At 34.3% G+C, this 17,701-nt stretch overlaps 1 protein-coding gene across 1 annotated transcript; it reads left to right on the forward strand.

Annotated features, from left to right (window-relative positions):
• Positions 1-12,371: 12,371 nt before the first annotated feature.
• LOC111900934 (uncharacterized) lies at positions 12,372-15,686 on the forward strand. Its single transcript, XM_023896805.3, has 4 exons — positions 12,372-13,236; positions 14,514-14,648; positions 14,747-14,828; positions 15,365-15,686. The coding sequence occupies exons 1-4, from the start codon at positions 12,372-12,374 to the stop codon at positions 15,684-15,686; spliced, it is 1,404 nt and encodes a 467-aa protein (XP_023752573.3).
• The last annotated feature ends 2,015 nt before the right edge of the window (positions 15,687-17,701 follow it).

Raw genomic sequence — 17,701 nt, forward strand, 5'->3', positions numbered from 1 at the left:
CTTTTCAAGCCATGCAAGGGCTCCAAACTATAGATCCACTCTTCTAGGGCACGACTCTCACGTAAAGTTGCAAAATTTACGTGAAAGCAAAGAGCTATAGGCCCAAATCACTCTAGGGCTAAGGTTTAAGACAAGGATGCTTCACCAACAAACCAAGGGCTGATACTTTGTGAGTCTCTAGACCAAGACAAGTCCAAATCTGAAGTAGCAACCTCAGATCTAGACCTCTAACCCGAAATAGATCCTTAACATGACAAAATGGCCCCAAATCTCATTCAAGAATAGATCTAGATGCAAAAGAGTCAAGGTAACAGCTTGTTACCTCCAAAACGTGACCAAGCTGAAGTAGATTATCGATCTACACCAATCCCTTGATGCTAGCCTCTTGATCACCAATTTCCCTTCCCAAAATTCCTCCTCCAAGCTCAATTCTCTTTGACAATGGAAGCTCACACGATTTCTAGGGTTTACTAACTCTCAAGGGCAATAAGGAGGCTGAGGGGCGGACATAAAGTCCTTTATATAGGGTGCAAACCCTAAGATTAGGGTTTTCTCTTCCCAGCACCAACTCGTCGAGTCCAGCCGCCGGCTCGACGAGTTGGCCACTTAATTCGCGACCAAATCCCGCTCCGACTCGACGAGTAAGCATATCTACTCATCGAGTAGCTTTCTTAATTTACACTTTAATCCCTTCAATCATACTTCTGGAACTTGGGATGTTACATCTCACATTATATAGGTTCTTTATGTCCCAAAGATAACAAGTCCCCCAGGTTTTTACAGCTCTATGTTGTTGACACGGAACATGAGGTTTCCAATAGATTGTCAGCTTTTCAGGATGGATCAAAATATCCCTTGGATGGAAGGATTGTGTAACTACTAATGGTTACATTGACCAATCACAATGAATATATATACATACTTTCAAGACTGCCCAAGAAATAGCTGCAGAAATAAGTCTAGACTTGTAGGCAGTTTGCCTTTTTAATGATGTTCCTGATCGACGGTATAGTCCCCCGGCTCCCGGAAGTCTAAGCTGCATTGTTTACGATGATGAAATTGTTGCTAACAAGTATGATATCATTATATATTCCAAGTCTGGTGTTCCACAATGAGTCAGTAAGCTCCACCCGAGCTACATGGCACTACAATACCCTTTACTTTTTCCTTATGGTGAAGATGCTAGTCCCTGTGATTAAAACTGTTAAATGAATCTGGATCCAAGGCCAGAAATCTCACGGTAAACATGTATTATAGTTATCAGATCCACACACATAATGGTGTCCACTCCCTTATATTCATTTCATGTAGGCTATTTCAACAATATATAGTCAATACCTACATCGAACAGGGATGTCTTGACTATTCCCAAATAACTAGGATCGCCTCAGGTCAGAATACATGAGTAGGATTTATGATGTACTTTCCAGAGCGAACAACAAAATTCATTCTATTGGGAAGCGGGTTCTGTTGCCACCCTCCTTTGTTGGTGGATCTCGTTACACGTATAGCCATTACCAAGACGTGTTATCCATCTACAGAGAGCATGGGAATCCACAATACTTTTTAAGCTTCACGTGCAATGTCAACTGGCGTGAAATTAGACGGTACATGGCTTATCACAATCAAACTAACACACACAGCAAGGCTAACATTATATCTCGCATTTTTCATGTTACGGTGAAAGCGTTGATTACATTTATGAAGGAGGACAAAACTTTTGGGGATGTCATAGCCTGTAAGTACCTTTGACGGTAATTACATTTTTACTGTTATAGTAAACGCTACATATCTCTTTAATGAGTCTTGCATTCCTTTTTGTATTTCTTTAGATTTTTATACGATCGAATTCCAAAAGCATGGTTTGCCCCACTGTCACACGCTTTTATGGGTAGCTGATTCATAGAAAATATGTGATACTGCTTCCATCGACAAATTCATCACCGCAAAGATGCCAAACCAATTTTCATACCACTGTTGTACCAGACTATTACTTCTTGCATGATTCATGGTTAGTGCGATTTGCTTAATGTTAAAGTTCCATGCATGAAAGACGATAGGTGCAAAAAAAATTATCCAAAGGTGTTTTGTGATTCAACAGTGTTTGATAAGCAATGATATGCACATTACAAAAGAAGTCTTGTATCTTTGCATACACTTCAAAATGGAATTGAAATTGACAATCGGTACGTTTTACCATACAATAAGCGCTTATGTAGTCGTTTTGACGCACATATCATCATTGAGTATTGTGGTTGGAACATGATGATTAAGTATCTTTTTAAGTATGTTTCCAAAGGAATGGAATGAGTGAAATTTGTAATTCACAAGGACGCAGATGCAGCCAGTTGTAGCACACCAACAGAACCTGTTGTTATTGATGAAATTTGTAGTTACCTTGACGGTCGTTACATATGTCCTCACGAAGCTGCTTGGCATATCCTTGACTTCCCCATCCATAAGCGACACTTACCTGTAATAATACTACCAGTGCATCTACCAAATACGCAGTCTGTATATTTCAAAGAAAACACCCACATCCGTGACGTTGTCAGGCATCCGACATTTGGAAATAGTTTGTTACTAGGATGCTTTGAAAGTAACAAGTGGGATACCACTGGGCACAACCTGGCCTACAACAACTATCCCTCAAAATATTGGTGGGATAAAGGAGCAAAAATTTGGAAAAAACGACACCGCATGGAATCACCTGCAATCAGCAGACTTGTCTTCATTCACCCATCCACTAGAGAGCTATTTTACCTTTGGATGTTACCGTGTCATCAAACAGGCTGCAAATCTTATCAAGACATTCACACAATCTCCAATCAACTTTACCCTAACTTTCGTAGTGCATGTGAGGCATTAGGATTAATTGGTGAATACAAAGAGTGGATGCCAACATTCTATTAGATACAAAACATTATGAACACATAAAGAAACCCTAATTCTAGCATATAAGTAATCATATTAACATAAGAATAGGTTTATAATATTACCTTGATTGTTATGTAGCAATAACAATCCCAAATCTCCTTGTATTGACTTTGGAAGGCTTAGAGTCACAAGTGTCACTCCTCTAATGGTTCACAAACACCAAGAGCAAATGGAGAAGTAAGAGAGAGAGGGAAGAGGTATAAAATTCGTTTCTAGGAACCCTAGACAAGGCATGGATGAATTCTTATGGCCTTAGGGTTATTTATATAGGTGTAGAGATTAGGTTTCAGTCCTTATCCTTATCTAGTTGCTTGCCCACCAAGCAACCATAAGATAAGCCTTGAAAACCCTTATCTTTTATCCTTTGGACGATTTCAAGGATCCTTATCTCCTTGAATTTGTTCAACCCATATTTATTATAACCATTACCATATTTTGTAACTAACACATAATTACAATTCAGCCCCTCTAGTTTAATTAATTACATTTGATCACAAAATTAATTCTTAATCAATTATTGACCAATATTAATTAAACAAATATGATTTCTCCTTTAATATATTATTCTTATAACATATTAATAAATCATAATAACCTCTCTCTTTATTTATTTCTCCAATCAAGTTGCTTTGGTGAAGGCAACCCAAAAGGACCATGCACCATCGGGTCAAATACATACCAAAATAGTTATGGACTTAGACACTAATCCAACAGTCTCCCACTTGGATAAGTCTAATAACTATTATGCGTATGACTTCAGATCCTGATCTGCAATCGTAGCTTTCCAAAGCCGCTGTCAACTCTGATCCTATCAGATACTCGTGTCCTTAGATAAGGGATCATATATTCCTCCATTCTAGATATCATATGAGATATGATTTCAAATCATTCTCTTTGTACTATATCTCGATTTCCGATTCATGACGACTGACTAATTGAACAAATCAAATTAGCCCTAGCCCGGCCGAGCATTTACGTTTGTCATCACAAAATCATCGAGGGGCCCAAAGATATCGCTTTTATCCTTCTTTGGATAAAAGGAACGGATAAAATTTGATACAATGCTCGCTTGCACTCACTCACCAAATCACACACAACAATATGTTTTATAACACCAAGTTACTAGTGCGTTTACATATTATCAATGTGAAACCGATTCGCAAGATACAACTCACACATCTCGGTTTCAAGAATATAAGATGTTATCGTCTCACCAATCACTCGTGATACAATTCATGGAGTGATCCAAGTGAGCGTGGGTTTAATCCAATGCTCAAATTCATATTTATAAGCACTCATGAACGTTGCAACAAACATTTGCTTATGTCTAATGCTCTTTAGACAATCCACACACCAATTCACGATAGTCTTCATTCATATCTACTTCCAACATATGAATGACTGTGGCTCGTTCGAATAATTCGATTATTCTTAATAAACTCAATTATTCTGGAAGTCAAAACATGCAAATGTGAAACACAAGAATAATACTAATCCCATATGGCCTCAAACCTTTGAGTATAAATAAAACACCTTTTATTTATCACCATATTGATTACTCATTATTTGTCGTTTCGGGTAATCAACTTCTTACTTGAATTACAACACTTGTCCCATGCTCCTAGCATGCACACAATGTTTACCTATGGTTCTTACTTTGTGAAATAGATCACATTGAACACATTTCCAATCATTCTCATTTCACAACTCCAAATCCTTTTCATAAGTGAAAGAATATCAAATTCTTGCTACTTATAGAATATGCTAGATTCTAACATTCTATGCAACTTATACTTTTGTAATGTCATTGCACAAAAGTCACAAAGACTATTGCCAATGATATTACAAAGTCTTTTATTGGAAATTGTTACAAGACAATTCCTTAGATATGATGTCTCTCACTCAAAGTACATTCCTTTGACCATCCTTTTGCATAAAAGTTTCTAATCTAGTCATAGATTATCAATATTCAATTCCCAATGTGGATACATTTCCATATTTTCCATATGACAACTTATTCTTAATAGAATCTTATCTATTCCTAATAATGTCGATATGGTCCATCCAATATGAAAACATTTCCATATCTTCCAATATTATACTTCCAACTACTCACAAGCAACCAATCCTCGTCGAACTTGGATTGTCCTTTGATAGTTGTTTAATTATTTTAGTCTAAACTGATTCTAGTCCTTTTTCCCTCTAAATGTGCTAGACATTTGGAAAATTTTAGAATGGTTAAACATTAAAGCATTTGCAATTGATCCTATACTCGAAGCGTATGGGACACGACGCATAATGTTTGATTTGCTATGTTCTCAAAATTCGAATTGTGAAGAGGAATGCCGTAATCATAATCGAAAATTTAATAACACACTATTTACCTTTGACTAAATTTATTAACATTTCTCAACCTAATCCTTTAGATTTGAAATGAAGCATAATATTCTCTCCCTTAATTATAGCAAAACAACATTACAACCCTTACAACTTTGCAAGGTATAACTCTTGTTTCCTATAATTAATATTGCCAACTTGCAATAGGTGCCTTAATAATCATATAATCATAACTTTTATGCACCCACTATCATGATGATTGTTATAAACATAACACTTATGCTCCCACTAGCTTTGACATGTATTCAGAAACAACTTAACTTTCAGAAAAACAATGCTTATTGAATTTCTTAAGTTCATGTTTCTCATACTTAGTGCTTTGATAATCTTTTATCAAGGCTTCTTGAACTTATACACATTTGCCTTCGATAGTTCATATGTGTGTCTAAACACTTAAGACTAATTACCAAACCTCGCAATTCAAATTATGGAAAGGGATACCGTAACCATAATCGAATTCGAGAATACAATTTTACAATCACTATCTTCTTAAATCTTTCTTAGTGAAAGCATTTCCTCACAATCATTTTCATGAAGGAGGAAATATTATGACACTTAGATTTAAACGGTGTATTTGTTCCCATCCATGTGAATTTGTTAAAAACAAAGTTTACGACAAATTCAAACTCATATGGATTGAACTTTCTTAATCTCGATTTCTTGCCTTATGGTAGCACAGCTGCCCACCATGTCTTCCAAGTCGTTAAGCAGCTCACCTTTTCTTATCAATGTACTTTCCATTGATCAAGGTCATTGCCTTTTATGCATTCAAATGAGAACTCATAGGATTCACATGCATAATTAACTCGATTGGATTGGCACAGAAACAAAATAATGTCAACACGATAGGTTGTAAACCTCAACTCGTGTGCTAGTGATGATCGATAAGGTTTATTTGATTTGTTCTTGAAACCTTTCAAAACCATTAAGACTCCCACTGACTCCTTGACATATAAGATTCTCTTGTCAACAACCATTTCTTGACAAACAAATATTCAAGAGTTAGTGTAGCTTTTATCAAACACTTCATAAATTGGTCCTAGTTGGTCTTTGTCTTATCCAAGACATCACAACTTTCCACATTTGATGAATGTTATAAACCTTCTTAATACTTATCACTCAATTTCACAATCTTAACTCTAAGACTTGTTTTTGGAACGAAGTATGATTGACTTCTTGATTTAACCATTTCTTCAATTCTTGATTCCTCTTCTTAGACATACAATTGTACTAAGACTCACTTAGAGGATCAATTGAGATATGGTTCTTAATCATTAAGACCCAACATAAAGCATAAAAGGTACTCTCCGTTCTTCTTAGAATGGAGAAACTTTTATCTTTCTGCCTACTTGATTCTTCTTATTCGTTCTACTATTGATTTAAACCTTTTTTCAATCAATCTAGAATTACACTTAATCGTGTAAGTATAATTATATTTACTCTTATGGTGGACTTGATCAACACGCAACTTTGTGTGCGCGATCTCCTAGTCCTTCACTTGACACTTTGTCAATGAATTAGTCTAATTTCCAAATGTGAAATTTCTCATTCATCGTGCAACCAAGTTGCATGATTCCAAGTTTCTGTCCAACTGAAACTTGGGCGATGAGAAACTCTCCCTATTTGGTAAATTCTCGACTTTCCATAAATAACATAATAAGAACCAAATCCATTATTGCTAATAATAGAAACATCCAAACATCAATTTTTCATATACGCCATTGCAAGGATAAATAAATAATATAAAATCAAAATTTATTTTATTGCGGAAAAAATTTTGTCCTTACAATGCAATTCATTGAAAAACTATGCTAATACATTTTTCTTAGCAATCTAATTCTAAATCTAAGTAGTAGCTCAAGAATCTAATCTTCAAGAAATGCGATCGAAATCCATTCCTTCACGGTTAGATTTTGCTCACTTCTTCCCTTAAGCTTCCTTTCTTTTCTTCGATCCTACAAAACATCAATTGTAATCTTATCCCATTATGTATTAAGAATCTAGAATAGAAGCTTAAAAGAGTTAGTCAATGGATTTTACCTAAAGCAAAGCCATACGTTTTGACTCACCCATCTCTTAGATCTCTTAGGTAAATAGGGCAGCTTCGTCTCCAATGCCCTTTCTCTTGGCAATAACAGCAAATTTACTCTTTTGGAACATGACATGGAACTACTTCAGACATTTCCTTTCTCTTATGATCAAACTTTTCGATCATAGCATGTCTTTCGTTGCCATTATCTATATCCATAGAGGTCTTGAAGGCAGATTCACCAATCAACTTTGCTTTTCTATTGCGCCAAACCATTGCTGATTCAGCAGCAATAAGCATATATGTGAGATCTATAAGGGTCACGTCGTGGTTCATCATATAGTACTCTCTTACGAACTCACTATACGAGTTAGGAAGTGACTGAAGAACCCAATCAACAGCCATTTCCTCACAGACAACGGATCCCAACATTCTTAACCTATCAATGTGTGACTTCATCCCTATGACGTGTGCACACACCGACTTTCCTTCTTTATGTTTACTTGCCAAAAGGGATTAAGTGATCTTGAACTTTTCAAGCCTTCGAACTTGTAGGTTAGGGAGAATAATCGTAGGAGGGGGAGAAAGTGAAGTATGATCTCTTGTTCCTCGATCGAATCGTGGAATATCATCTTCATGTGGAAAGCTTGTTCCACGGGATTTGGGAAGACCATAGTTGTCGAACTTTGACATCTACAAAACGGGAGAAAACGAATTCAAGTTAGTTGATTGATTGAGTCCTTAGTAAATCACCCAAATGAGTTACTAAGGCTAGGACCCAACACAATATTCTACAACTCGGGAGAGGGATGCCGTAACCCTAATTGCAGAATATTTGAAGGTAAGTGAATGACGATTCACTAATTTCCACCACGAAAAACGAAAAAGAATTTAAGTTTTAAATCTATGAAAACTCCTAGATCCTTTGAGATTCATTGAACTTTCAATGGCATGTTTAAATCTCGATATGCCCCTCTTGTTTGTGACTGGGATGCCGAGGATCACAAAGCGGGTGTGAATAACCATGCAAACATACATGGTGCCCTCACATGTTACAGTCATCTATTCGATGTGCCGGTAAACCACACACGCTCCACCGAACTATGACAAACATTGAGTCGCCCTTTGCTACCTTCACTTAGAACCATTTAGTGTGCCGGTAAACCACACACGCTCCACTAACGTCTTCGCAAGGGTACAAAGTGTAATTTCATGGAATTGCATCAATTCACTTTTGCCTAAGTAACTAAGATTGGGAATTTTATGAAAACATTTAGTTACTTTAATAATTCATTATACTTATAATGGAAGGTTTCGTCCTATCCTACCCGTTCGGCTAACGACCCTCCACTAGTAAAGAATGCGGTGGGTAAGAGTGGATACCCATTCAATCGCCATTTTATAGGCAATTTCCTTTAACACCCCTTATAGACCAGCTTCGTGAATGAGGCCTACTAACGGTAAGACTGACTTTTACTCATTCATATATATAATGTTAGACTTTTAATGTTATATATAGTATAGGGTGTGTTTTACACTTTAAAATACTAGGTGGTCAAATATAACAATTATATTTTTAATTGTAAACCAAAACTTTTATGGATTTATTAAACTTCTTTTAATTATACACCTTAATTAATTAATAAAACCATAAGGGTGTAATTTGAACCTTTTCAAAACAATACTAGGGTTTTAGAATTTAACATCCTAATTAAACTTTTAATCAACTTTTAAATTCCAAAACTTGAGGGCAAGTTTTGAAACTTTTCAAAACAATTTAGTTTTAATCTCTCTTAAAATTTTCGAATTTATGCCATATAAATTAATATTTTAAATATTAAAACTCTTGATTTAATAATTATCTTGAATTAGACTATTAATTTAATTATTAAATCATAAGGGATTATCTAAATCATGAGGATAATTACCATTTATACATTTAAGATATCCTAATCCCTTAATTATCTCTCTAGATTTCGAAATTATGATTAGGATAATGCAAAATCTATAGTTACCATATATAACAACTAGAGGATAATTACAAGATATGGGATAATCCAAATCCCTAAAATTTAGGATCTTATCTTGGGGAAGAGGCAAATTTCGAAAATCATGGGGTTTTTCAAACCCTAGATTTCGAAATCTTGAGGCTTAAGTAAAGGATTTGAAACCCTTTCAAATTTTCGCAAATTAGGGTATAGAAACCCTAATCTCGAAATTTCTAGCCTCCTAGGGTTTATTGGCTATAAACCCTAATATGTCAAGTTCATACAGTTGTATAATACTAATTGAAAACAAGTTAACCAAAGGCTCTGATACCACTGATGGGATTTGTACAAACAATCCTATGTGTGCATGCAACCCTAGAATTGGATCTATGTTTTCACTATTAGATACACAACATTATGAACACATAAAGAAACCCTAATTCTAGCATATAAGTAATCATATTAACATAAGAATAGGTTTATAATATTACCTTGATTGTTATGTAGCAATAACAATCCCAAATCTCCTTGTATTGACTTTGGAAGGCTTAGAGTCACAAGTGTCACTCCTCTAATGGTTCACAAACACCAAGAGCAAATGGAGAAGCAAGAGAGAGAGGGAAGAGGTATAAAATTCGTTTCTAGGAACCCTAGACAAGGCATGGACGAATTCTTATGGCCTTAGGGTTATTTATATAGGTGTAGAGATTAGGTTTCAGTCCTTATCCTTATCTAGTTGCTTGCCCACCAAGCAACCATAAGATAAGCCTTGAAAACCCTTATCTTTTATCCTTTGGACGATTTCAAGGATCCTTATCTCCTTGAATTCGTTCAACCCATATTTATTATAACCATTACCATATTTTGTAACTATCACATAATTATAATTCAGCCCCTCTAGTTTAATTAATTACATTTGATCACAAAATTAATTCTTAATCAATTATTGACCAATATTAATTAAACAAATATGATTTCTCCTTTAATATATTATTCTTATAACATATTAATAAATCATAATAACCTCTCTCTTTATTTATTTCTCCAATCAAGTTGCTTTGGTGAAGGCAACCCAAAAGGACCATGCACCATCGGGTCAAGTACGTACCAAAATAGTTATGGACTTAGACACTAATCCAACACATTCACCCAAGCATCAGAATGGGAAACCTCACCTCACCTACGATCCTTATTCTGCCAACTCCTTCTATTGTGCGAGGTAAGTAACCCCATGTATTTGTGGGAGGTTGCACGGCGCAAAATGAGTGATGACTTAGGTAGTGTTTGTTTTTTGTCCGCAGATCTGCGTGACCTCTTCTGTCTGCACCGCGCAGACCACGCACAGACATTAGCCTTCGCAGACTGTTTGTTTTTTTGAAGACTGCAGACCTAAAAATGTCTGCGCGCCCTCTTCTTGGCGCAGACGTGGACCAAAGTCTTCTAACATCTTCAGACATCTTCTAGCCTAAAAAAACATATATATCTTTATTTTTTTCAAGTTTTTTTTTTATTTTTTTAAATTTATATTTTTTCCAACTTTATTAATGATGAACAATTTGAAAAAAAAATTACAAAACTTAAAAAAAACGTTCGACGATACAAACATTATATTTTTGACAAATTTATAAATAAAAATTTATTATAATAATAGTCGTTGAAGTTGTTTATATAAATATGACAAAAAAATCATAATATATTCTTATATTTTTTTGCCAAATTTTGTAAAACATTATTTAATACAATATCGTCAATTTCTCGAGAAAATATTTATGGTACTTTTTAATGGATTTAATTGAAAAAATCAAAGTTTATTTGCATCCATTTATGTATCAAATTTTTTGATCACTAATTATAATGTTTACTTATAATTTTGCAACCAAAGTTGTTGGTTTTTATCAAATATATACGTTAATTTATATCATTCTTATTTTTATTTTTTATACAATAATATATAAAAGTTGATATAGATTCGTTGATTATTTATAACAAAGTCATAAAAATATTAAAAAATCACTTTGAAGTTTAAAAAAATCAGTTTATTTAGATTTCAGTTTATTTAGATTTCAGTTTATTTTAATAGCCCGCAGATGTTAAAAAAACAAACAGTCTTCTTTTTTCAGACTGCAGACGTTTGGTCCACATCTTCTACTGAAGAGGTCTACAGATGTGGTCCGCAGACTGCAGACATTTTGCCTCAGAAAAAACAAACAGCACCTTAGTATATAACATAAACAGAAACATCCCCAATGCAAACCTCAATATGACTGACTCTCAGTTACAACAATTCATCTTATTTGAATTTGAGAAGATATTACAAACATGTACACCATAAAAATCAGTCTAAGATTTCATTTTCCTAAACCTACGGAAGACACTATTAGACTTTGGCAAATTCGTCTTCTTTTGGAAGAAACAAGTTATGACAAAGAGTTACTGAAACACCAGAATGAGCAGATGGTTTCACAACTAAATGATGACCAACTTTGTATTTATAACACAGTTATTGCATCAGATAAGCAGGCAAAATAAGTTCTGATATTTTTATATGGACACGGTGGAACTGGGAAAACTTTCCTTAAGACTGCATTGCTTTCATATTTTTGTTCCATTGGCAAAATTGACCTCGATGTTGCTGCTTCAGGTATAGCTTTCATTACTACTACCATCCGGAAGGACAGCTCACTCAAGGTTTAATATACCCATTGACTTCATTGACAAGACAACATGTAATATTAGAAAAGGGACATCGCTTACAGAACTAATTCAGAAGACATCAATTCTTATATGGGTTGAGGCACCAATGAGTGACAGACGGTGCTTTGAGTTCTTAGACAGTTCATTGAAAGATACCCTAGAATGTGAAACCAAATTTTTCGGTGGACTGTCTGTTTTGTTAGGTGGTGATTTTCGTTAGACATTACCCACTTCCCCAAAAAAGCACCACATTACAAATCATAGGGTTAACTTTACCAAACTCATACCTATGGCCATCTTTTACAATACACAAACTTACCCGTAATATGAGATTGCTAAATGATGACTCATGCTCTATGACAGATTTCACTATCTCAAAATTTGCAGCTTGGTTAATCATTATTGGAGATAGAGACATAGGCCAACCAGATCCCACTGATGATGAATACACAAAATGGATTGATATCCCATCCTCATTTCTTATACGCCGAGGAGACAAGGCATTGGAAAAGTTAATACATTTTGTTTACGGAGACGAGATTTTGAAACATCCATCTGCCTCCACTCTATCGGTTGGGGCAATTGTTTGTCCTAAATATGATACCACTTATGAAATAAAGAAAGTTATTTTGAAGGTTTCTCCTGGAGAAACAAAATTTTACAAAAGTGTTGATGCCATCATGTCAAACGGAATTCAATTTGTAGAATTTGAAGCTTTCTATCCAGTTGAATATTTGAATCAATTGAACTTTGTCAGTGTACTTCCTCATGAATTATCACTCAAAATTGGCACACCCATCATGGTTTTAATAAACATTAACCAAAGGGAATGGTTGTGCAATGGTACACGATTAATGGTATCTCAGTTGCTACCAAATGTAATAGTTGCAACTATCATTTCTGGAACATGCATTGGGAACCAAGAATATATACCTCGTATTAAATTTATCCACAAAGCTCCAGACATACTGTTCGCTTCTATCAGACAACAATTTCAAGTAAAGGTTTGCTATGTTATGACAATTAACAAAAGTCAGGATCGGTCGTTAAAGAAGATTGGTGTTTACCTACCTCAATCGGTTTTCACACATGGTCAACTTTATGTTGCTTTGTCTCAAGCCACATCTCCAGACTCTATTAAAGTTCTCATACACCCTAATGCTAACAGTAGACACAACAAAACAAAAAATGGTGTGTTTAAGGATTTCTTGCACAAGGTTAATAATAATGAGGTCAACTTAAAAACCATCTCCTACAAACAAAATTCAACTTATAATAGCCATTTCTTTTGTTTCGATTTTTTAATTACTACCCAAACACACATGTTTATTACCTCTGCCATCATTTTCTAACATTTCTGTCCCACTTCACTTTGAGTAAAAGGACATCCATTTCCATACTTTTACTCCTTTAACAGTCCCAGCTGAGAAATATGTATCATTCCTATACATACTATCTAACATTTCTGTCTCATCTTACATTCAAGTCACATCCATTAGCCATTTCCTTTATTTGACTCTTTTAATAAGTGCCCAAAACACACACATTTATCGCTTCTTCCAAGAATTGCTAACATTTCTTTCTGATTTCACTTTTAGATGAGGGATATCCATTGCCTTAGTTTTACTCATTTAACAATTCCAAACCACAAGTACTTATCATTTCCAAAAATAGTTACTAACATTTCTCGGTGGTTTCATTGTGACGTCATAACCATGTTTGAGAATATAACAACAATTTTAGAATTTGGCAATGCATCTCCTGTAACAGAACTACATGTACGAATCTTACGTTCCTGGACACTAGAATACCGAACTTACGGACTTTGTTTTTGGCTGTCGACAAATATGTAAGTTTGCACACATTGTTATTAAACTTTATTTATTGCATACACATAATAAAGTCTTTCATAATATTTTTCCCATTTAAGGGTGATGATATTCAGATTCTTGGACAACGAAAAGATCAAGGATATGTGCAATATGTGTTCACTGTCTCAAAGTGTTATGTAATTTCTAAATATGATTGCGGAGAACTGTATTCTTACCAAAAGTGGTTGGACAAATCAATATTCATTGTTGTTGGTACGGCTTCATCTATCAGACAAATTCCTGACACAATCACCATCCACAAATATTGGTTCTATTTTATATCAAAAAAATCAAATACCCGACTATGTCAACCTATGTCCATGTATTAACCCATATTAATACCTTATCTCACCTTCTTAACTAACTCATACTAGTCATATTTGAATCCACATAATTCTTGCACATTTATAACTCCAAACTCTGTTTTACACCATTCATTATGTAGACTTTCTAGGAATATTTGTCAAATTTGTGAATTGTACCAAGAAAGACAGCAACCATTCACCCTTCTTATCCTCTCAAACGATCCGTAAGCAACTGACTTGTTCAAATACATTTGTATTCTCATTTGTTATACCTAACGCACTTGAATTCCAGTGGTGAAGAAATTACTATCAGCTTATAGGAAAGAATGCACAGACATACCTGAAAGGTTCAATCATTCTGCTATTAAAAATGCACCTAGTCCAGTTTTACTTGCTATAACAAATGTTAAAGTTACACTTGTTGCCGGTACGTCCCCATCAAAACATCTTCACGTATAGACACTCATAAAACAATTATAAGTAAAGAAACAAAATCTAAAACAATTACAATAATCTTATTTTCAGGTACACTGAGACTAGGAACAACAAGTATGAGTCACATGTACATCAATCCACCTATCAGAGACGTAACCGCACTTCTCGAGAGGTAATACATAAGAACGTTATTTGCATCAATTCTAATGAATAGATTGCTTATAGAAACTGAACAAATCCAACTTCAAAACCCATATTTGGACTAACTATATCATTACACGACATGAATCGAAAAACCCATTCTGAACTTCTGGTATGGTCTCATTCTAACAGTACCTACTCAAACCTTTATTTATCTAATTTATTTAACACATCGAGCAATCACTTTCTAAGCGACCAACATAACATAAATAACATGTTGTAGGAAAATACTTTCACTGTCAACATCTAACCAACATAACATAAATAACCTGTTGTAGGAAAAGACTTTCGTTGTCAACATATGTGATGGACTTCACATTTACATACACTTAATATCAGGTAATCTGTCCTGATTGCAAAACACCAACTTTCAAACAAGGAAAGAATTGGTTCTACCCATCAGATGGAATACTTAAATCTCCATGTTCAATGTAATTTATTGTAACCACATAACACAATTATTATGATTATAAATTTTATGCAACCTAAAATTATTTATATCTATAGATTCAAACTTGTTGCAACAATAGCTGACCAAACCGACTCTATGAACGCCATACTATCTGACAATGTTACACAAAAGCTATTAGGAGCACGATTGGATGAATTGATAACAAAAGACAATCTTGATCATTGGAAAACATTGACATTGCTATCTGAGAAAAGTAAAAGTTTTCCAATCAGAATGACAGTGCGTATGACGAAAACATCCACGCATAACAACATTCGCTTCATGATACATGGCGTTGAAGACAATGTGGTTCAACAACCTCTAGTTCTTACAACACCTCCCACAAACATTTCATTACCCTCAGACCCAGTGGACTAAACAAGTACATCATCATCGAAACCTGAACCTTCCAAAGTTAGAAGGGCTTTAACATTTAATAAGATAGGTAAACCACATTACTCACATTACACGTACATCCACAAAACAATTGATTCTTTCTTTTCTTGACTTATAGATGTAGAAGAATCTATGTCACAAGCAAAACATCAACGTCATCCATGACAACTCCTTTATCTCACCTTTTGTGTTTCCTAATACTTACTATGACTTCCAAACTCTAATAGCTTTTGTATATCAAATATTTGTGTGTAATATCCGAACTATAACAAGTAAATCCTCTACATCTGTAGAAATTTTATGTAAGTTAATGTGACTATAAAAAAATGACCTTTTAGTAGGTTCATGCTCACACTTTATCCAACTTATATTATAAAAATTGTTCCCTTTTGGAATAAAAAAAAAGTAAGTAGAAACATTTTTTATTCATCATTCAATTTTTAGTCCTCCCAAAAAAAATTGAGATGGTAATTCATACCTCCATATAAGGTTCATATGTTACTTCCATCATAAAGTTAAACATCATCTTTGACAGAAGAATTATTATCGATCAGACCAAACTAAAGTAAAAAAAAAAATGCAGACATATTCAATATTAAAACCACACTTCCTTTCAATAAAGCTTACGAGAAAAATCAAGCTGAAATCAAAGATGCAATCACATGTCACAAAAAGATAATGAAGAACATGCTAACTAGGTAGAAAGTAGCATCCTTTTTTTTGCATGTCATCTGACTCTCCGCTGAACATCAAAGTAGTATGTATATTTGTTTTTTTTTTCATGACTCACTTATTCCAACCACCTTATTAAACTCATCTAAATAAATAACAAGTTTTGTACTCTATGTTTTATATACATACATGTTCTCCAATCCGCCTATCTAGAAGTAAATTAAATACATGAATATCAATGTAATAATACTTTGACATATAGTAAAGTATTATCGTTTTCCTTGTAGCTCATTGTTGATGTACCTTACAACTGAAAACCTCTCTGCAACCCGCGCCAAAGGCACGGGAAACTTCCCCTAGTTATATATAATTTTTCACTCGTAAATTTTGTAGAAACGACAATTATATATAATCAAACAAAGACTAACAAGAAGCTAGCACAAGAAGAAGGTCTAAACCACTACAAGAAAGCAAGAGTTGGGCTTTGGAGCCACAACATCCAATCAAAAGACTATTTGGACCTATTAGAACACCAAAGGAAAGAATGAAAAACAATGTTATAAACATTATGACACTTCTTTGGTTGTTCGTTACCAAAGATGCTCTTATTTCGAAACATCCGTAAGAACTACCAAGCAATAAAGAACATTTCTTCCAAAACATCTGTAAACTTCTTCATCAATCTAACATTCTCAAACCAATCTACCCAATCGATGGTCGAATTAAAATCATGATCCTCCAATCCCCACCATTTCAAAATTTTATCCAAAACTGTTTTAGCAACCAAGCAGAAAAAGAACATGTGATGCATCGATTCTACTATACTTACAAATCGGGCACATGATCGATTGAATACCCAACTCTTTCAAAGACAAATTATGTCTATTAGGCAGCTTGTCCAAAAACATTTTCACTCATAATTTATCGGTAAAACTATTAAGATTATAGTTATAGTATATGTCTGATTTATTATATAATTCAAAATAATATAATAATTATATTAATTTATTATAAAAAATGTTATTTTATTTTTAGTAACAACATAATTATTCTATTATTATACATATTTTTAAAAAAAATTAACTATATAATTATAATATTATATAACGTATTAAATCTAGATATGGCTTATGTATAGTTTATAAATTCAAGTTGCGGGTCTCATAGTTTAGGTGAGCTCCGAGTCTCCGACACCAGGCGATCTCAAGGTGATGTCGATTTGGAGTCGCCACCACCTCCTTCCAATCTACTTTAAACACGAACCACTCCACCAGCCATGACCATTCTATTACACAACAGAAACCCTAAAATAAAACCGTTTAATT

The sequence above is a fragment of the Lactuca sativa genome, chromosome 1, assembly GCF_002870075.4.
Source record: "Lactuca sativa cultivar Salinas chromosome 1, Lsat_Salinas_v11, whole genome shotgun sequence".
NCBI lineage: Eukaryota > Viridiplantae > Streptophyta > Magnoliopsida > Asterales > Asteraceae > Lactuca > Lactuca sativa.